The following is a 21,758-nucleotide window of genomic DNA, read 5'->3' as shown; positions in this document are numbered from 1 at the left end:
ATTACTCACCAAGCACCAATATGACAGACAGCTGTCAAGCAATGTGCATGACATGGTGTTACAAACTGCTATATGACTGCAGAAACCCAGACTACGGTTGGGTATTCTGAAAAAAGGGATCATATCCCAATCTTAGTTTCTGCAATCCTGTGGTTATGCGTGCATATAGATCTCTATTCAATTCAATGTTATTTATATAGCAACAAATTACAACAACAGGTACTTTATATTGTAAAGTAAAGATCCTACAATAATATCTATTAATACCTCTGCAATATCTCTCTGTAAAAAGGCATCACGTCTGCTCAAAAGTAAAAACTTATTTCACAAACCCCAGTATCCTACTTGGAGCTTTCAAAATATAACCTTTCAATATAATTCGAAGGTTGGTGATTCGATCCCTGGCTGCTCCAGCCTGCATGCCAAAGTATCCTTGAGCAAGCTACTGAACCACAAGTTGCTCTCTCATGCGTTCATTGGAGTGTGAATGTGTCAAAGTGTTAGACAGAAAGCATTTAAGCTTAGTAAAAAACAACAACAACAACAAAAAAACGCTCATATAAATGAGTGTGAATGGGTGAATGAGGAAAGTTGTACAAAGTACTTTGAGTGCTCAAGTAGAAAAGAAAAGCACCATAGAAGAACCAGTCCATTTACCATAACAGATAAGTACCTTTTAGTGGGGAAATCTGTACGATTCCTTTGGAAAGTGCACAAAATGCCAAACCGAGATCCTCCTCATCCAACTGCTCACTTCAGCTTCCCTGACAGGCATTTGTTAGGCTGCCCGATCCACAGTTCAGACCAGGCAGCATGAAATTTAGCCAAATGTTTTTTGTTTTACTTGGCTCTAATATTATCTCCTTCTGCTCCTTAAGAAAAAAAAAAGTAGTTGTTTTATTCAATACAACTACATAACAAAATACAATTAAAAAAACAAAACACTGCACATATGCAGCTATTAGAAGCCCTGAAAAATGAACAGATTATTTTCTTCTCTCACAACTGAACTGTTTGTTCCTTCAATTTCAGCTACTTTTAACCCCGAAAGAAAAACTGATTTATGAAGCGGCCTCGGTCAGTGGGTCTGCCGTCTGACAAAAGCGCTTGATTTAGAGACCAGACTCCAAAACCTAGTTATGAATCACAACCAAACAGTTTTCTGTAGCTGTAGTTGAGCTTTTACAAAAACACACAGACACACACACAGGACATTGGCAAGCTGCCAGATTGCTTGATTCTGACCTTCTTTTCCACCCACAGCTGCTGCCAAATTTGAGTCCATCCCTCTCTCATTCTGCCACACTGATACACAGTTGAGCTCTGGCAGCCAATCACAGCAGATTATTTCTCAACCTAGGGAGGCTGCGTGGGTACCATCCACCAGGGAACCAGCACTAAATAATCACAAAGGAGCAAGCTGTCCCATACACAACCTCCTGAACATGAGCTACTTTCAGCTTATTACTGGTTTATCACAGTAAAAACACATTTATCCCCCCCACCGAAAGCCTTTCCTGCCCCCCATTAGTTGCTTATGCTCTTCCCACTTTTGTCTTTTAAAGGCAGCTGCCAGCAGAAATGTGAGAACTTTCCATTCTTCGAACCTAATTCGAACTCTGACAGAGACATCCTTGATTTTAACCCCCCTCCCATTTGGGTGATCACAGGGATGAGGGTGAATGTCAGCAAACAGAGAGGGAACCGGACACCGGCCAGCTTTAAGGGCGAACTCGTCAACCTCCGCACGGGCACTCTCACAAAAACAAAGCGATGGAAACTGGCTGAAGAAGGGAAACGCTTTCAAAGAGTTGAGCTTTTCCTCAGATTAAATGAAATGGACAAGTGAAGGCTGAATCACATCTCTACGGGTATTAGGCAGCACACACATCATTACTCCTCTGTATCCATTCACCACAAGGCAACCATCAAAGAGAAACAAACTGAAAATCTTGGTTTTGAAGAGGAAGAGCTTGACTAAACATAATTGAGCTCAGTTTACAATTCAGTTAATGCTTAAAGGAGCACAGCCTGCATTTGATTTTTTTAAATAGGGCCAAATTATCTCTTGAAGAAGTGCAAAGCAGCTCCTGATAAATGAGTTCTGCCTGTAGCATTATTTTATTTGCAATTCGCACAAAGAATGAATACATTAAAATCCTATTTGGGATTTTAAATTGTGTTATTTTTAAGAGGATTTTTTTAAAATTTATTTATTTTGTTTGTGTTTGTGTGTGTGTGTGTGTGTGTGTGTGTGTGTGTGTGTGTGTAGAGAAATCCATATGAAACAAATATCTAACCCAGCGTTTCATGGCCATGTAATCAGATATTTTAGACTGCTTACAATCTTTAATCCGCTCATCAAAACGCAATGCTGATGATGAAGCGATTTAAAAACAATAGCAATAATAAAATTAAAAACATATACAGAGATTATATTTTTCATATACACATATAGACTGATAGCGGTCACATCAGATGCCCTACAGCTCTCTGGAAGCGACTTAGCTGCAAAAATAAATATGTCCTATTTGATCACACGCTACTTTTTCACCCCCAAAGCTTCTATTTGTGTTCATATTTTCATTGTTGCGCAAACTCGTTAAGTAAAAGTCTTTAAAATCTCGAGAAGCCTTAAATACACAATTACCGCTAGAGGATCAGGTCTCTGCAATTTAAAGAAACAAAAAAAAAGTAATGCGCCTTTCACTAAAAGCCCGCAATAATGAGCGTCACAACGAAAATACTACGAGATCACTACCAGAGTTAGGCTAATAATTTATTCTCAAGGCCGATTTCACGTGGGTGAGTTTATTACACAGTCGGGAAGCTGTTCGTGAATAGAGGGTATTGTTATTGGTACAGCAGCGTGTTCAGGCCAGGCTGCCTTATTGCTGTTATGTTGACTGTGGCTAATCCATCTAGCTGCTGTTAGCTCGCTAGTATCCACGCTAAAAACTAGCGTGCCGAGCTAGCGTTAGCAGCAGAGCAATCTCAGTGACAGAGGGCGGACTGAGAGTAACGCTGCACCGAACAAAACACACCGGCTAACTACCGTTATATCCATATCAATATCCCGAGCCCGCTCACACAACCAACCCGACCCCCACTGTCTGTTCGTGCTGCGGGGAGCCCAGTCAGCAGACTACTATTTTACTAGCTAACCATTTTTTTGTTCCGCCGCAGGACCAGGTCAACCAGCGCTGTGAATCGGACAAGGCTGCCGAGAACACAGGCAAGCGAGGCGGGCTCTGCTCCGCCTTTTTTAGCGCTGGAAACCCGGGAGCTCCGCGGATACATCCTGGATCACATCGACTCTGTGGCAACGACGTCCGAAAATATCGCTGCTTTTCAATCAAAACGATTCGCTTCGTTGTGCATTTTCTTACCTGTTACGGTGAATTGTGATAAATCGTGTCCTCCTCTGCAGCTCTCTTCCCCCTCCTAGCTCCAAAATGGCGCCAATATGTATAGATTCAGTGCCCGTGGGTAAAAACCATCGATGGGTGGGTAGCGCCACCTATAGGGCGAGTTCGGGTACTTCTGCTGAGCCCTTCACGTGACGCGCAGAGCGTCTTTTTCAGTTTTTGTTCGTAAAAATTTCCAAAAAGATTTCGAGTATTCAAACACATATAAAATAAAGTTCCTGTAATATATCTAACAGTCCTCGTGAAGCGCACTTTAAAGATAAAAGCAGGTAATTTGCAATAAAAAAACCCCACACTAAATTAATTTAGAGTGGATTTTATTTAGCACAGGCCTATACAACACGAACCCTGCCAAATAAAACATTAGTCTTCTTAAACAGAGATTACATTTAATCCCACAGTTTTAAAAATAGAGTTTTAAACATCCAAACGATAATGTTTTGACACTATTCTTTAAGGCATTGTTGTCTGTTTTGCATATCAAACGGAAAACCCAGGATTCCGACAGAGCCTGAACTCACCACCAACCCATGATTCAACTAAAGGGGTTTGTGCGTGAAAATGATCGCATGAATATGACAGTAATGGTGCATTTACGTTAATCCTGTGTAAACTGGAATTACAAATATAAATAGTTGCTGCTGAATGGCCCTTCTGGCGTTTTAAGTGCACCCCTACTGTTAGAATATATACCATATAAAGTCATTTATTCACACAGACATTTTAAAAATAAAAATCGCATTTATGGGACAATGCCCATGGGTATTTATTTCTCAATTTCCTTTGTTTGCTAACCTACTCATTCACATTTTTAATACGTCTAACACATTTTTGGCTTTCAAATGATAGATTTTCTGACTTCAGTGGCTTTACTAAAAAAGCAATATTACTGAAGTTATACAACCTTCTTGCCAAGCTAGTTCACATAACGTCCAACTAAAAATAAATAAATAAATAAAGATGTAACTGCATGCCTCATTAATCTCCTGCTTGCTTTGTCTTTCTCCGATGGGTCTCTGGCCAACATGAGCCAGCCCATAGAGGGAGCTCCAATATAACATTTCGGATTTGGATCGTTCAAATAAAGCATCGCGCTTGCTGCAGAAGTGGATTGGGCACAGAGTCTTGTTTCAGCAGAGATTTTCTGTAGTTTTTTGATAAAAACAATTTTAATTTAACTTAAATTTTAAAGATGGCCCCAAAAATGTACCACTACACTTTCAAATGCATAGCCAGCCATTCTTGCTGCAGTCAACAGAGCCTTATTATTAATAAATAATAGAGGGCACCGTATCTCTACCTATATTCGAGCCTGCACGCCGCTGTTCTCAATTAACCAATCAGTGCCTAGAGAAGGTACGCGTAGGCTATAAATCTCACGAGCACGAAGTTGGACTGGTTTCATGGCTCCAGGATGGAGGGGTTCCTGTCCACGTTTCCACCATACAATGTATATGGTAACCCTGTCTGCGCTTCCCCGGCTCAGGTCGGCAACTGGGGCAAGAGAGATGGTCGCTTCATGAACCCCCAGAGCCTCAACTACCTGGAGCTCTACAAGACCCTCCTGTCCCAGGTCAACCCCAGTTTACCCCCTCAGCTCAAGAAGGCGAACACCAAAGAGTGCGGCGTGCAAGTGAACGCCAGGGTGGATAAAATTGTCCAGTGCTCTCTGGGCCCCAAAACGCTGTTTTTCGATGAATTTCCCACTCCCTGCAAGCTCCCCATGAGCCCCGATGCGTCCACACCGGAGGAGAAGGCGCAGTGCCACACGCCGCCAATGAGCAACCTGCGCTTCCAGAGGCCCGTGTCCATCTATTCGCCGGTGTTTGACCGCAGGCTCTTCCTAAAGAAACTCGAAGACTGCGCTGGTGAAGGAGAAGGTGAAGCCGCCGCCGAGCAGGCCACGTCCGAGGCCGATGGGGATCAAAGTGGCGAGGAAGCCCCAGAAGACTCCAAGACAGCTTTCCACCGGTCTCCAAAGGGATCCAACTTTCAGGTGGATGCGTGTGGGGAAATGGCAATGAGCACTGTCTTTAGCTTTCCAATCCACGATGTAACTCAGAAAAGTCCCTCAGTCATCTATGGTTCAAGCCCTCAAACTATAGCCTAATTAGTATGACTGTCATTTAAAACCTATTATCCATCCGAAAATATAGATTCTTTTAGTTAATTGGCAAATGTCATCGTAGGCTCATTTAAATTTGTTCTGATTTTAACTCGGTACTTTTTTTACACTAAAAAACATCTAACGAAACTCGATTTATTTAAGATTTAAGAAGTGTAAAAGATCATAACGTGTTCAAAAATACAAAGAAATAAAGGGCAGTATAAGATACTAATTGCCCAGACTGTTCTGTATTTAGAAAAGATAAAAAATGTTTTTAAATTGAAAAACTATCTTGTTTATTAACTACTTTGTAGTATGAATGGTAACGGGGTAGAGCCATTATTAATGGGAAACTCAAAACATATCACGATAGTTAAGTTCAAAATCTATGCACTCACTCACATTCTCCATAAAAGTATCATCAGAATGTTTACAGTCAGTGCAGCCCACAGGGAAAAACCCAGCTGTGGTAAAAAAAGATTTTGTACAAATTTTATTTATCTTTGTTTTTTCCAGTTCCTGGAGCAGAGGTATGGGTTTTTCCACTGCAAAAAGTGCAACATCCGGTGGGAGAGTGCTTATGTATGGTGCATCTCTGGAACGAGTAAGGTTAGTGGTAACGAGCATTGCACAAACGAATGCCTGCTGAGCTAAAATAGAGCGACTGCTTTGGCAGGTGTACTACAAGCAGCTCTGCCGGAAGTGCCAAGTGGGGTTTAACCCCTACAGAGTGGAATCTATCCTGTGTAAGGTACGTGAACTTGTTTTTGAGGAACTTTCGCAAGATGATTTGTTCACTTGGACTTAAAGTGGAGTCGCAGGGTCAGTCAGATTCTGTGTGGGGCATTTAAATAAACTGGATCACATTTCTAAGGCACTATCAGTCTCAGTAAGGCATTCCTTCTGTAGGGATGAGAAAAGCCTGTGCTGTTTCTTATGCTGGTGATGTTCTTTTACACCCCCTGTCAGGGTTGCTCTCAGACTTGCTGCATCTGTGAGAAGAAGCAGAGGCACATTAACATGAAGAAGCCTCACCGTCAGGACCTGTGCTGTCGCTGCAAGGGAATGAAGCTGTCCTGTGACGCCACCTACAGCTTCAAATACATCGTCTAAGTTGCCCGCCGTGAAAGCCTGAGGTTACACCAATAAGGCTGATGTGTAAAGTCATGCCACAAAGAGAAGCTGCCACCGCCCCCAGTAGCAAACTTGAAGAGTCACTCCAATCGCTGCCCTGGTTTGAGCCAACTTTAAAAATTCATTCCCCCTCACTGATCCTGGTACCTAACATGAAAACTATTTTTGTATGAAGAAATAAACACTGCACCTTAAAAGTTGAGATTCCTGAATGTATACATACACTATGAAGTCAAAATGGAAATGATGGGGTGCTTGCCTATTATACACAGTAGACTATGTTACTCTACTGCAATGATACAATGTTCTCCCATACAAACTGATGGCACAATTTCTAAATTACTCCAAGCTTCTTTTTTTAACAATACTAGCGTGTCTAGCTAAAAATGTTCAGATTTCAAGCTGTTAAGATCAGGAGAAAGAGGATTAGAAATGAATATACCTGAAGGACAATTCAGGTTGAGCATTTTGGAGACACAGTGAAGCAAAGCTGAGAGGGTTTGGACATTTGTAGAGGAGGGATGTTAAAGATGGAGCTGCCAGGAAGGAGGAAGACTGCAGAGAACATTGATAGATGTAGGAAGAGGGCAGAGCCCCTTGAATACAATTAGTTTTTCAGTCATTTATAAAGCACCAAAAGACAACATAAGTTATAGGTCTTTACTTTAACAACTTTTACAGAGCTTCAACTCAAAACAACTTCACAAAGGCTGTGAAAATATTTACAAGGTGAAAAAACAACTACTGTCTTCATCTAAAAAGCTTTAAAAATGTGCAACTTCTTGTTTGGCATGCAAACACATTCTCCCACACACAGGAAAAAGAAAAACATACCCACGTGAGCTTGTGGCTCCCTTTTGTACCTCATACAAACGTATCTTTCAGATAAAATTATCTTGTTAATAAATATTTCAAACACTCCATACAGTAAACAGAAAATGCATGCATGGCAGTTTGATTTGAGAGAACAAACATCATTATAAAACTTAAGTCAAATAAGTGTCGTTTCATATCTGATCAGATATAAATAGGAAAAGAAGACATTTGTACAGCAAAATGATTGCTTGATCCGAACCAAGGGAGAGTCTCTCACACACACACAAAAAGGCTGACAACGACGAGTTCAGATTCAGTAGTGTGTAGCGTGGGTTTCATTTCGCACATCTACAATGAGTGCAGAATGTCAGCATTTCCCTTACGTGTAAGGTAACTACAAACCACACAAACATATCCTACTATGGTTGTGTGACAGTAACGATTAGCAGTATACAGACGGGCAAATACTTGACTGTGTACATGCGCCATCTTCTCTGCATGTGAACACCAAGTCGACAGAAATATAGTGTTTACGCTCACTAAAGATGCTACAGCTAGCCACGGAGGGGTGCACGCCACGCACGGATAATGGCATGATTACTCTACCAATGTTTACAACAGTAGTCAGGGGACAAGTTGATTCACTGATACAGAATATCAATAATAGAAACAGGCCAAAGAGCAGCGTAAAGAAATGCGCTTGAATATTCTGCATCTGCTCTGTCAGCAAGTCTTTCAATCAGGCTGAGGTCAGACGTCTGGGCCAAGCGAAAAGGACAGGACGGGAGCGTACAGTAGAAAGCATTCAGCTGGGTCATGCATTGCACAGTTTCCTCCAGAGGAGGCCTCAGAACAGTAGAGACAAAATCACTCCAGCATTTGGCTTTTCCTTCTTAATAAAAGTGACAGCCTTTTTCTCTCACAGTAACAAAACATACATGATCTCCTTTCTACAACATTTAGAAAAAACGTATAACAAAACTCCACAGAGGAAACTTCTTCCAGTGATGCTACGTAGTGTCACGGCTCATTTCCTCACTGTCTCTTTCATCCTTCCTGAAGGAGGCAGCAAGTGTCAAGCATGTCTAAAAGTTCCTCTGGGAAGCCAGTTTAAGTCCAAGCTAAAAGCCTTCACAGGTCCTCGGAGTGCAGCACAGATTAGATGCTGAATTATGACCGTCAAGCGGGACTTAAACAAGGAGGTACATTATTTTTCACGACATCTAGCTTTAGAAGCAAAGCCTGCGCTTGTATATAATCACATCAGGTCATTCTTATCAGCAGGCAGCAATCTGTAGTATCCAGAGATAAATCCCATTATACATGGGATATGATTCCCTGTCCTTAAACATTTAAAGTGTCCAGTTATTTCTGGTATGTCATTGTCTACTTTTCAGATGCAAAGACCTGATGTTGGATCGTTAGGTCCTCTGGCGTGGTAACTTTAAAGTCTCAGGTTTGGACATCTGACGGTTCAGTATTCAGGAGCCCCCCTACTGTCAGTAAGGGCAGGGCAGCTTGTCCCACCTTCCCCAGGTAGCGAGTCAAAGGCGTAGCAGCACCGCCGAAGGAGCAACAACAACCCCAAGCTGCAGCCTCTCCTGGGCCGGTGGGACAGGGAGGGGGTGGTGGGGGAGGGGGAAGAGATGAACTCGATGAAGGGCTGTGAGTTAAGACCGTGTCACGGCCCGGGTGCAGAATCGAGGACGGGCTTGAGTGTTTGTACGGAGAGCATGGGAAATGGGGAAGATGAGAGCCCCGGGAAGAAATGGGCGATGGGTTCGTGTAAGAGTGTGTGAGCAAGGTGGGCGCTGAGGCCACAGTTGGGAGAGAGCTGGATGTGAGAGATGATATCGGGTGTTTGCTGCAGTGGAAATGTGATTGCGGTAAACTGCATGATGGATGTACTCTGATAGGATAATAAAGGCTTGCGTTCTCATCTAGATAACGTCTCTTTGGCTCTTGTGTGAGCGGCAGTGTAAAATGTGATTGGCCTGGCGTGTTGGAGCTATGAGCAGAGAACAGGTCGGGGGGTTTGGGAAAATTAAGTAAAGAGGTCTCAGAGTTTGCAGTGGATGAGGATGAAGAGTGGAATGAAAGGTTTAATTCAGGTTCTAGTGCTGGGCAGGGTGGTAAGTGGGTATCTGCCTGGGGCAGCTGTGAATCTGGGGCAGCAGACACATAGGAGGCGGCAGGGGCCAGGTATGTGGGTGCTGGGCCCCCTCTGTAAGAGCAGGCTGAGAGGATTGCAGAGGTTGTCTTGGAAGGGTCAATGGCTGCAGTGATGGAGGGAGTAAAGGTGGAGAAGGAGGGGGTGGGGGGCTCCTGAAGTCCTGTCAGAGACTGGTCGCGGAGGCACTTGAATCGGGGAGGTAAGTTGTGACGACCCGGTAACCCTGGGCGTGGCGGATCATGTCGCAGATTTCCCCGTTGAGCTCCAGCAGCTTGGAGCAGATCAGACTGAGGTCCTGCCGGGAACCGACCAGGGCGATTGTGCCCGTCTGGCCCAACGTTTGGTGACGGAAGTAGACGTTGAGCAGCGTCTGAACCTCACTCTCTGAGCTTCCGCCAAACACTCCGTTGGGCCACTGCCTCCTGAAATGGACACAAAAAGTATTATAATTATTACAGGTAGATATAAAGAGACATACTTTCTATATTCAATATTCAATGTAGCTTGATTCATTGGATCAAGCTACAAAGTATAAATACACAATTAATATATTCAACTTGATAAAATGTGTCCATAAGTACAGGAATGCCACTAGACCCACATCTATACCTTGCCAAATAACACCATATAGAATAAACTACGCAAGTAATTTTTCAGTTCGAACTCTTGCCTAAATATTCTGTAATTTATACAGATGCTATTGTTAAACATATCAGGTCTATCAATTTTGCCTCAGGTTTGGATATTCTCATCTTAACAGCTGCTTTTATATAGCGGTCATTCACCACTCCGGTATATCCCCATAAATAAGAAAATCCCGTATAATCAAATATTTGTTTTAACTTCCCTAACCGTAACTTCAAAACACCTTTATCATATTGATTCTTTGGAAAAATAGACATTAAAAGTACAATTTATTCCTATTTCCATTCGATAATCTAAACCTAAAACCAATCATCCTACATTTAACTTTATCTTTATCAACTTAAATCTCCCCACTTCTTGATCTCAATAAGTCAAATGATAGGGTGAGGCAAGGTCTAAAAATGGTTTCACCCGAAGCTTACGCTGATAATGGACCACACCCTTTTTTTCACACCTTGGATCATGTGATGAGCCACATGAGCAATAGTGGGTCAACGACCCTCTTACGGGGCAATCCCCTCTAGGGCTTAAAATCTGGAAGTCTTCATCATTTGGTCTTAGAACTGAAGAAGCTTCTTGGATGAGAGGTGAAACATCTTCAAGACATTTAAAGAAGTTCAGTTGCTTTTCATTCCAAGCTCCTTAGAACAGGGGTGTCAAACTCAAATACACAGTGGGCCAAAATTCAAAACTGGAACAAAGTCGCGGGCTAACATTAATATTTACTGAAAAAAAAATCTTCCTCCAGATTTAAGAATGAATCTCTTCTTATGGACTCAAACAAGTTTTGCTGGAAAACTGAATATGGAACAAGCAAAGCTTAATACTAAACAATATATATATTAGCTGTATAATACCAGTAGGCCAGCTCTAATAATAATTTGGTATGGCTTCGCAGGCCAAATGTAATTAGGCTGTGGGCCAAATTTGGCCCGCGGGCCAGAGTTTGACACCTATGCCTTAGATCCTCCTCTACTTGTATTACAGGATTTCCAAATTTAAAGCCACAGAACTGTCCTACTTTACCTCATGCAAACATTACAATTTTACTTTCATTAGGATTTACACTTTCCTGTCTACACAACATCTTTCTACTCCATCTAAAGCCATCTGAAGCTCTGATTCTGTCAATACTACAATATCATCTGCGTACAGAAGCACAAGAGAGATAGATAGACCTCAACATCTCCCAAGCTTAAGTTTCTCAGCCAGGAATGACAGCCCTTTATAATGTCTACTTATTATATACTTCAAAATCATTTGTAAAGATTGGAGAAAGTGATGGGGACACAGTGTGTTCACATGGTCATTTTTTGGATCATTTGTTCTTTTACGTTGAGACAAAATAATAAAATCATTAAATCCCAGGATACACTCATGTATGCTGATGGCCTCGTGCTGCTCACCTGCATTCCTGGATGTAGCGCACGGCTTTGGTGAACTCATGGTTCCTAAGGCACTCCAGTATGGCCTGCACCGCTGCCTCTGAGGTGGGGAAGCTGGGCACAACCATGGCTGCCACCTGGGTGGCGTGTGAGTGAGTGTGGGCCAAGTGTTTGTGTTCCAAGTCGCTGGCTACGGCTGCCTCTGCTGCCTGCAGGCTGCTCTTCAGATCAGTAAGCTCTCGAGACATGTTCAGCAGCTAAGAGGTGGAGGGACAACAGATGGTGGTGGGTGAGTGTGTATGTGAAATTTATGTCTATATTAAAAGATTAAATGCTCAAGATCAAGTCTGCAGTGTAGCAGGGTTTTTCTAAGGGTCAACATCATTTTAATTTAACTAGTAAACCATACATATACTTATAAAAGCATATGTCTATTTAATAGGGGTGCAATGATACTCGTATCGATATTGAACCGTTCGATACAGTGCTTTCGGTTCGGTACGCATATGTATGAACAGTACAAAATTTGTAATTTATTTTATCAACTTTCCTTCTGATGATGCTGTCTGGGTTGAGCGCTCAGTGAATCTGCGTTCGACTACTTCGCCTAGGCTGCACTGTCGAGCGCAGATCCACTGAGAGTTCAACACAGACAGCATCTCAGAAGGAAGAGCGCAGGGCAAGCTAGCGAGACAGAAGCTCTCCTTGCAACATGGCAAATTGAACCTCCCCCACCCTCATTCAGATCTGGCGTTTGGAATTATTTTGGTTTTCATGTGACGTATGACCCTGAAGGTAAGTGTGTCATGGACTAAAGTAAAACAGTATGTTGGATGTGCCACGCAATGCTCAATTACATGGGTGGGAACTAGTGTGTTAGCGCAGTTAGCTCGTTAACGTGTTGGCCGTCTAGCCCCATGCATGCGGCGATCAGGGGTAGCTCGTTAACGGAGATTTGCCGTGTTGTGGCGTTAACGCTGACAGCACTAGTGGGAACACAACGAATATGACTGCACATTTACGCCAACATCATCCTAGTGCAAAGACAAAAACAACAAGCATGCATGCTACAAACTTTACCCGAGTCATTTAGACAGCCGTTAGCACATGATTCTCCTTATGGGGACCTGATATGTTTAATATTGTGGCGAGCTCAGACAAGGTGGAGACGGAGGTGTCGTTTGGTCTTACTTCCCGTGAGCTAGCCAGGGAGCACAGCCGTTTATCGACATCTGCAGAAGAACACTGCCGCTAGCTAACTGCTCAGCGCGGCAACCGCACAGCAACAACACACAGAGCGCCCTCTGACCCCGGAAGGACACACCGTCGCAGCGAGAAGGCGTCACCCGTCACTATGGCAACATAAACAAAACATAACTGTATAAACAGACCCCCGAACAGCCCTGACCCGCTACATAGCCCCCACCTAAGGGGTCAGTCGTCCCCGACGACCCCATTACCCCACACAAAGTCCTGCAAATGTCCAGGTGCCTTCTTTTGGCGCACCGGCCGGTCACGACCGGTAGGGGAAAATTCACGCGGGTCAGAACATGGGGTGCCACCATCATCCCACTTCTGACAGCAATGTGGCGAGCTCAGACAAGGAGGAGACGGAGGTGTCGTTGGGTCTTGTTTCCCGTGAGCTAGCCAGGGAGCACAGCCGTTTATTGACATCTGCAGAAGAACACTGCCGCTAGCTAACGGCTCAGCGCGGCAACCGCACAGCAACAACAACAACAACACACAGGGCGCCCTCTGACCCCGGAAGGACACACCGTCGCAGCGAGAAGGCGTCACCCGTCACTATGGCAACATAAACAAAACATAACTGTATAAACAGACCCCCGAACAGCCCTGACCCGCTACATAGCCCCCACCTAAGGGGTCAGTCGTCCCCGACGACCCCATTACCCCACACAAAGTCCTGCAAATGTCCAGGTGCCTTCTTTTGGCGCACCGGCCGGTCACGACCGGTGGGGGAAAATTCACTCGGGTCAGAACATGGGGTGCCACCATCATCCCACTTCTGACAGCAATGTGGCGAGCTCAGACAAGGAGGAGACGGAGGTGTCGTTGGGTCTTGTTTCCCGTGAGCTAGCCAGGGAGCACAGCCGTTTATTGACATCTGCAGAAGAACACTGCCGCTAGCTAACGGCTCAGCGCGGCAACCGCACAGCAACAACAACAACAACACACAGGGCGCCCTCTGACCCCGGAAGGACACACCGTCGCAGCGAGAGGGCGTCACCCGTCACTATGGCAACATAAACAAAACATAACTGTACAAACAGAACCCCGAACAGCCCTGACCCGCTACAATATGCTGCTGAGAATATAACCCAGAAGAAGCGTATAGTATAGCTTTTATTTTGGAAAGAGCCATTTCTCTGTAATAAACTCTCTTTTCCAAAGATGAGTGATTCCTCAATCAGATACAGGGCTTGCAAAATCGCTAGCCCGACGTCCCGGGGCTAGCGATCTTTTCCAGTCGGGCTACCAAAATCTATATCTGCCCTGCCCCTCGGGCTATTGTAGGAAGGAAAAATATATGTCAATGCTTTTGCATTCTTTCGGAAATGTAGCTGGGTAATTATGTCATTGGCATCGGTGAGCCACTGTCAATATGTGACATTGAAATCGCGTTTGAATTTGCGCTTGTGTTTTGCTTTCACTTTGCAAATGTCCAGGTGCCTTCTTTTGGCGCACCGGCCGGTCACGACCGGCGGGGGAAAAGTCACTCGGGTCAGAACATGGGGTGCCACCATCATCCCACTTCTGACAACAATGTGGCGAGCTCAGACAAGGGGGAGACGGAGGTGTCGTTTGGTCTTACTTCCCGTGAGCTAGCCAGGGAGCACAGCCGTTTATTGACATCTGCAGAAGAACACTGCCGCTAGCTAACTGCTCAGCGCGGCAACCGCACAGCAACAACACACAGAGCGCCCTCTGACCCCGGAAGGACACACCGTTGCAGCGAGAAGGCGTCACCCGTCACTATGGCAACATAAACAAAACATAACTGTACAAACAGAACCACGAACAGCCCTGACCCGCTACAATATGCTGCTGAGAATATAGCCCAGAAGAAGCGTATAGTATAGCTTTTATTTTGGAAAGAGCCATTTCTCTGTAATAAACTCTCTTTTCCAAAGATGAGTGATTCCTCAATCAGATACAGGGCTCGCAAAATCGCTAGCCCGACGTCCCGGGGCTAGCGATTTTTCCAGTCGGGCTACCAAAATCTATCTCTGCCCTGCCCGTCGGGCTATTGTAGGAAGGAAAAATATATGTCAATGCTTTTGCATTCTTTCGGAAATGTAGCTGGGCTGTAGCTGGAAATGTAGCTGGCCATTTGCTTCAAAAAGCAAATGGCCTAGATCTTGGTTCCACTTGTCTCTTACCCGTGACTTCAGTGGAAATTTCAAATTCAGGATCTGACACAGACTGATTCATGTCCTACACAGTTCTTACAAGTTCATAGAAATTTCTGTTCAATTAGAACCAAGTATTTGAGTTGATGATTGTAATTTTTATACAATGTTGTAATTTGTTTTTCAACAATTTTTTGATTAATGTTTTGTTTCCTTTACAATATTATACATTAAAGTATAATATTGTAAAGGAAACAAAACAGGAAACAAAACATCAATCAAAAAATTGCTCTCTTTTTTATTCGGGCTACTTACATTTATTTTGGGTTACCAAAAACCGAAGAGTCCCTGCCCGAAGGGCTACCAGGGATTTTGAAATTTTGAGAACCCTGAGATATATTTATTTTTTTAATTACTTTTGTTTCAGCAACATTAAATTTAAAAACTGTACTTTTGAGTTAAAATATATATTTATAATTTTAATAAATGACAAATTAAAAAGGCATGAACATTTTTTTTGTATCGAAAAAATATCGAACCGTGACACCAAAGTATCGAACTGAACCGAACCGTGAATTTTGTGTATCGTTGCACCCCTACTATTTAAATAAAAATAATGTGGCTCTATATATCATAGACATTTTTCTTAGAATGTTCCTTATCATACAGCTGGATGATACAAGGAAAGACCAAGTCACAAGGGGAAATTGCCCTAGTTGATATCAATCACACTGACCTAGAAAACCTCAAATTTGATGGACATTTAATGTTTAACTAATACATTTAGAACAACAACAGTCATGCAGATCTTGGTATTTAATGTGTTTGATTGTGAATTACTTGGACTCTGAATCCTCTCACATAGACATAAGGGAACCAGCATGTTCCTCTGTTAGCCTGCAAGTCACACTTAATGAAGAATGATTTGACTCACCTCAGGCACAGAGCTTATTGCATGAACTTGACCAATGAGCGAGCAGTAGGACTGGAACAGAAGGAGGAGCTGAAAGTGAAGCTTGTAAAGCCTCTGACAAAGCTCCAGTTGCTGGAAGACACAAGTGACAAAAAAAAGCTAAGATTTATCAGAAGCAGAGATCACAAACAATCACAATCACAAATTGTTGTAAGCACATGCAAAGGAATACAAACACGTGACAACAAAACTGACTGATTCAGTTGTGCAAAGTTAATTAAGCAGTTTAAGAGGAATCTAGAGTGAAGTGAAGAGAACTTACTGCAAGAGACTCCATTTGCTAGACAGCGAGAGAGCATGTTAGGGCATCAAGAGTGAAGTGAGAGGAAGACAAAGTATCAATCAAACACATGCACAGCAAGTTAAAAATCCTGACTGTTTACAGCCAGGCTGCCAAGAATTAATCAACACTGTAGAGAAAAAACAGCAACTTTAAACTTAACGACTCCGGCACGGAAAAGAAATTTCAGGAGGATATAACGATATAGAGACAGAGCCAGCGTGCAAAGAGGGCAAACATTTCAATCCACAGAGAAAGAAAGCCATTAATACAACACAAAGATTAAGCTACATAGACTGAATCAATTTGCCAGTAAAAATCTGTGCTTTCATTGGTACAGTAAATAATAAATAAAGTTGTTTGTACCTTCTCCTCTGAATCTCCAGGTTGGCAGGTAACCACACTGTCACCAGGACATCTGGGAAATGTGTCCTTACAGTTCCTGAGCCACTGAAAGACAATAAACGGAAAACTTCATTGGAAAGAGGAGTGGACAGAAGAAAAGGTGGTAAATATTTTATCTGGCACACATTTGAAGGAGGAAATAAGTAAACGTGCACTTACCAATACAGCAGCCTCCTCTTTGGTGTTGTAAGTATCCAGGTACTCTTGCAGCTCCAGTGCACTGAACTTCATCTTTTCGAGGAGGCCGTAGGACATGATCTATACAGACCAACAAGAAGAAAGGAGCAGTAAAAATGAGCTCAGTATTAGATTTGTCTTTGGGGTTTTTAGACTCCCATAGACTGAAGCAGCTACAATACTGTGATCAGCAAGAAGCCTGCCAACTGTACTCACCGTGTCAGCATCAATGTAAATGGTAGGACAATCTGAGCATGTGGTGAGCATCTGTGAGGACCTGAGAAACTTTGATCCAATGCCTCTTAATCCCTCGCCAAGATAAGTGGCAACATCTTTTGTTAAGGTGCAGAATTTTCCCTGGATGTTCTGGAAAAAGACACTGTACTGTAATTCATGCTAATGGAAGAGATATAATATATTATTATACATAATATGAGTGATAGCTTGAAAAAAATGGGTGTACAAAAAACAAGAAATACAAACATAAAACAAAACAAAAAAAAAAAACCCCTAAAGGTAATCCTTCATGTGATGTACCTTAAAGAGTGATGAGAAGACCTGAAATGTGTAGACAGCACATGACCCATCTGAGTCTGTTACAAGCTGGTTGATGTGGCAGCGCCATGCCTCCTCGGCATCGTCACACACCGTGGGTTGGAACGCTGCCAAGATGGCGGAAAAAAATGGAGAGGGGGGAGGAGGAAACCCAAGGTCCTCCAAATCATCAACATCATCACGCAAGCTTTAACAACAGAGATGAGAAAGAAGTGAGTCTGTGCTGTTTGCACCCAGTACGATAAGTATTTGAAAAATGTATCTAACAGGGTTTAATAATATCTCAAAAATGTTAAAAATAGGACAAAATAGGCAAAACATCCATGAATAATGTCCCATTAGGTTTTTTCTGGCTTAGTAGTTACGCTTTGGGAGTCATTTTCTGTTGCACTATTAAACAAAATCTACATTTTCTGCCATTTTTGGTCATTATCAGAGTTTCTATTGTTGATCAAACGCAACAAAACTGGTGATTTTCCTTTGGCTTGAGCAAAAACTTCTTTCCGTGTGCCACCAAAAGTTTTTACGGTAGGAAAAACCCTGACAGAGACTCTGGCAACAATCCAGCAGTGTATTCAGCATGCAGGGATTAATATTTAAATCCTGTCTTTCAAACTTACCTGGGCAGACAGTTTGGGTCTAGAAAATCCAGTGGAGGCTGGCAATAGTCTGGGTTAAGACCACGGTCCAGATTTGGCAGCTGATTTTGAGGTTGCCCCGGCAAATCCAGAGTGAAGCTCTCTCCACAGTCGGAGCCGGGGGGGAGCTCGTTGACACTCAGCGACAGTTCATCATCCTGGGCCTGAGTGTCCTCGTCCTCACCACACACCCTCACCTGAGAAAACAAAAGCATTACATTTTTGATGTTTCAAAATGTATCTAGGCAAACAACACATCCACGTCCAAGTCTATTATTTCTCACATGTAGACCAATGTGATCGTCATGGAGAGCTCCCTGGCTCGGGGTGGTGGCGTTGAGGGACTGGGGGTCAGCAGATGTGTCGTATGAAGTAGACAGAGAATCGGTGTGATTGGTTTCCTCTGATGGAGACGGGTTGGTCTGGAACAGGGAGGCAAATCATGAATGTTGACTCAGGAAAAATAATAAGCCTTTTAAGGCTTCAGAGGATTTTTAATGTGTTGATTCAGCAGCTAAGGCTACACACAAGCTGAGAATGGGAGAGGCTCTGGCTAGTTGAAGACTCCTCTTCCTCTGATGACTCGTCTGAATCGTGAGGGTCTTCGTGACCCAGACTGGGGGTACTGCCTGAGTGCTGGCTCTCCTCCAGCAGGTCGCGCAGCTCTGTGCTGTCCAGAGATCGCCGGCGCACACCCCAGTTAAAGTTATCGACAGTCTCACCCTAGATTTAAAAAAACACAACAACAACAAACACACACATACATGTTGGAAGACATGGACACAATGAACGGTAGAAGTAAAATCCCTGCGATGAAGGGAACATTTTTACTTTAATCTCTCAAAACACAAAATAATTGCTTTAGTTACAAGAACAAGATGCAAGATGGACTGTTATTCATGGCATGAATATATGATTATATGTTGGAAAGGTTGTTTTCAGCCTGTAAAATTATCTTTTATAATAACTATAACATATTTATCTCTATTTAAAAAATAGCAGTGCTGTCATAAATGTCGTTCTGCAATCAAGCCGTGAGAGCAAAATGAAGCACAAAGAGGATTTTGTTTTTACGTTCCAGATCAAAACAAAAGAGGCAGGAACACCAAAGAGCTGATGAAGGCTAATGTTAAGTACTCAATGTGAGGGACTTACCTGGAGCTCCTAGGCAGCGAGGGGAAGAAAGAGAGAGACAGAGTTAGAGAGAAAGAGATGAGGTGGGAGGACAGAGAAATACTTTTCAAATATGTTGAAGAAAGACAGGTGGATAAGTTGAAAGACACAGTAAAGGTAAAATGAAAGAAAGGACCACTGTGTCAGCATAAATCAAATGAACACAGGTGAAATACAGTATTATTGTGACTCTCACCTCTCCATCCTCCAGCTCCACATCCAGGAAGTCAAAGTCTCTGAAAACCCTAAACTGCTGCTCACTGGCGGTGTCATCTAATGTGTCCTCTCTGGTACCACCGTCCTCAGATGACACGCCGCTCTCCCGCACCTCCATCATGTCCAAGTCACCACAGGATGAGAAGATCACCTGACAAGAAGACAGAAACAGGTTTTTAGACTTGTCAGAGGCAATTAGTGAAGCCATCTTAATAACAGAAACATCCCCAGAAAACTTTAGAGGTTTTACTCCCTCTACAAAATAGAAACAAAAAAAACAGAAATACAAGCTTGAATTTTGTTGACTGTGTACATAAAGAACAAGTACAACAAGGAAGTTAGCTTACAGATGGGTTCTTGGTAAGTCCAACTTCTTGTCCACATAGAGACAAAACGCTCACCAGCTTCTCTCTGGTTCTTTTCTGCATGTAGAAGAAAAACTCATCAGTAAAGTGATGGATTTTCTTCTCGCTTCACATGCCTCATGCTTTGATGATCAAGGGATAATTTCTAAGCATGTTATAAACAGAAAGTTTTAAATCTGTTTTTCTTGGGCTATTTGAGGTCAGTATGCTAAAGAAGAATGACTTGATCAACACATTTTAATATAATATTCTTTTACAAGTCTTACAAAACCAAGCAGCACTGATGTGAAACCTTAGTTTTGGGCATTGATGCTACCTGAGATAACTGTGGTCGCCTCCAGCTGACAGGCACCAGAATGGTGTTGGAATTGGATCCAGAAGAAGTGGAGGAAGTACTGCGGGTCACAGCCATGGCTCTGGCTTTCCCCTCTCTACCCCCTGATCCTTGGAGCTCATCAAAACGGCGCCCGATCACCGGTGTCTGGGAAGATAACAAACAGAAAGACATGCAAATTTTTTGATGATTTGCATATTGCATGCGTTGAGGAAATCCTTTTCTATTTATGACCTAGCAAAACATGGGGGTGTACTGTAACTGCAAGTCAATGATGGGCATTTACAAAAAGAAGCTCAGTAGCAGCAGCTTTCTTACCTCAGAGATGTCAAATGTGAAATCCAGAGTTTTCCCAGGGAGAGCTTTAGCAGAGCCGTCCCACACTCTGCTGACCTCTAGGTTGGAAAGATCACCCTGTGTGTGGCCGTACACTGGATGAACAAGGCTGGCAGAGCGTGATACCACCAGCTTCAAGATGTTTAAGGCATCCTTCCAGTGTACTGTCTATAAAGTCACATGTCAAAGACAGAGTAAGAGAAACAGCAGTGCATGCAGTGCATTTCTCTAAAATGAAGACCGAGTACTGTCCGACACTCACCTGGACAAACTTCTCAATGGTCTTCAGGACATCAGCGTTGAACTGTTTGACCTGCACAGCAGTCAGGTCCATGTGGCTAAGCAGACAGTAGATGATTTGGAGGAGAGACTGTTGCATACTGGGAAGTCCCTTATCCAGCAGCTTGGAGAGAGAAAGTCACATTCAGTAAGCACGCAGACATAAACCCAATCTTGCTTAAGGGCAAAGTCAATATGTGTATAACCAACTTGTATAACTTGTATAACTTGACTGTAAATTATTGGATTGTCCTTTAACAACTGGCTGAACAGTGAACAGGACAGGCTTCCAACAAATAATCAGCACAAACCACTCACTCAACATTCTTGCACCAGCTTCCATAGAAACATCCAATAAATGTAAAATCCTAAAAATAGAGAAAGATAAGACATATTTTCATATATAGAAGCACTTACCTCAGCCATATAGGTGACCATGTTGAGCGTTATGTCAGAGAAAGCCTCGTGAAGGTAGCGGCAAACCACGCTGACCCAGGAGAAAGGGTCCCTCGTGTAGGAACGTGTCTTATAGAGCGTCATCACATGTGCCAGATGGGACAGCTTTGTGTTCTTTTCCACCAAACATACCTGAGAAAGTAAACAAAAAAGCAGACAGACACGTTATGTGAGAAATATTGCCTTTTTTGATCTTTTAGTTGTTCTTCTGTGTTTTGAAATGTCAGGTTTTTCCAATCCACTCTGGCTTTTTATCTTTCTCCAAATATACATCTTTACTGTTTGTCTAACAAACCTAAAAAAAAGTCAAAGGAAGTAAAGCAAAAGCAAACTAAAGCCTAGACTCAGCCCACTTGAAGAATCCATAGTATTGCAGTACCTGTGCAATCCTCTCAGCACTTTCCTTACAGAACTGATTTGGGTGGCTAAAGTGCTGGACCAGGTGAGGAAGCAGACACAGCACATTCAGAGGAAAGCCTACACAGGGAGAAGAGTTTGAACTTCAGATACAG

At 43.0% G+C, this 21,758-nt stretch overlaps 3 protein-coding genes across 10 annotated transcripts in view; 1 reads left to right on the top strand and 2 right to left on the bottom strand.

Annotated features, from left to right (window-relative positions):
* Positions 1–3,496, bottom strand: part of pds5b (PDS5 cohesin associated factor B) — a 35,104-nt gene extending 31,608 nt beyond the window's left edge. Inside the window, exon 1 of the mRNA XM_082549767.1 lies at positions 3,390–3,496. The gene's annotated coding sequence lies outside the window, so the exon portion shown is untranslated. The remainder of the gene's footprint in view (positions 1–3,389) is intronic.
* A 1,035-nt stretch (positions 3,497–4,531) lies between these two features.
* Positions 4,532–6,853, top strand: zar1l (zygote arrest 1-like). The gene is made up of 4 exons (XM_082549793.1): positions 4,532–5,424; positions 6,052–6,144; positions 6,212–6,286; positions 6,505–6,853. The coding sequence occupies exons 1-4, from the start codon at positions 4,843–4,845 to the stop codon at positions 6,646–6,648; spliced, it is 894 nt and encodes a 297-aa protein (XP_082405919.1). The 5' UTR covers positions 4,532–4,842; the 3' UTR covers positions 6,649–6,853.
* A 462-nt stretch (positions 6,854–7,315) lies between these two features.
* The window catches only part of fryb (furry homolog b), a 57,392-nt gene continuing 42,949 nt past the window's right edge, over positions 7,316–21,758 (bottom strand). For 6 of the 8 annotated variants that reach the window (XM_082548010.1, XM_082548009.1, XM_082548011.1 and 3 more), the window contains 18 exons: positions 21,626–21,723; positions 21,208–21,378; positions 20,774–20,914; positions 20,494–20,679; positions 20,158–20,322; positions 19,824–19,898; positions 19,457–19,627; positions 18,616–18,810; positions 18,372–18,509; positions 18,070–18,284; positions 17,432–17,636; positions 17,111–17,260; positions 16,877–16,975; positions 16,679–16,762; positions 16,295–16,312; positions 15,994–16,104; positions 11,710–11,945; positions 7,316–10,080 (listed from right to left, as the gene is read on the bottom strand). In XM_082548010.1, coding sequence (XP_082404136.1) covers positions 9,822–10,080; positions 11,710–11,945; positions 15,994–16,104; positions 16,295–16,312; positions 16,679–16,762; positions 16,877–16,975; positions 17,111–17,260; positions 17,432–17,636; positions 18,070–18,284; positions 18,372–18,509; positions 18,616–18,810; positions 19,457–19,627; positions 19,824–19,898; positions 20,158–20,322; positions 20,494–20,679; positions 20,774–20,914; positions 21,208–21,378; positions 21,626–21,723 — 2,717 coding nt within the window. In that variant the 3' untranslated portion in view covers positions 7,316–9,821. The other 2 variants (XM_082548006.1, XM_082548012.1) reach the window with 2 other exon arrangements.

This window comes from Aulonocara stuartgranti (assembly GCF_965226115.1).
Source record: "Aulonocara stuartgranti genome assembly, chromosome: 10".
In the NCBI taxonomy this organism is placed as follows: Eukaryota; Metazoa; Chordata; class Actinopteri; order Cichliformes; family Cichlidae; genus Aulonocara; species Aulonocara stuartgranti.
This window is presented reverse-complemented; position numbering and strand designations above follow the sequence as displayed.

What these genes read in the sequence shown, in the direction of transcription:
- zar1l (XM_082549793.1), top strand. Translation starts at nt 4,843, where the DNA reads ATGGAGGGGTTCCTGTCCACGTTTCCACCATACAATGTATATGGTAAC. An exon ending in CAAAGGGATCCAACTTTCAG is followed by an intron (nt 5,425 to 6,051) that starts GTGGATGCGTGT and finishes TGTTTTTTCCAG; the next exon opens with TTCCTGGAGCAGAGGTATGG. An exon ending in TGGAATCTATCCTGTGTAAG is followed by an intron (nt 6,287 to 6,504) that starts GTACGTGAACTT and finishes ACCCCCTGTCAG; the next exon opens with GGTTGCTCTCAGACTTGCTG.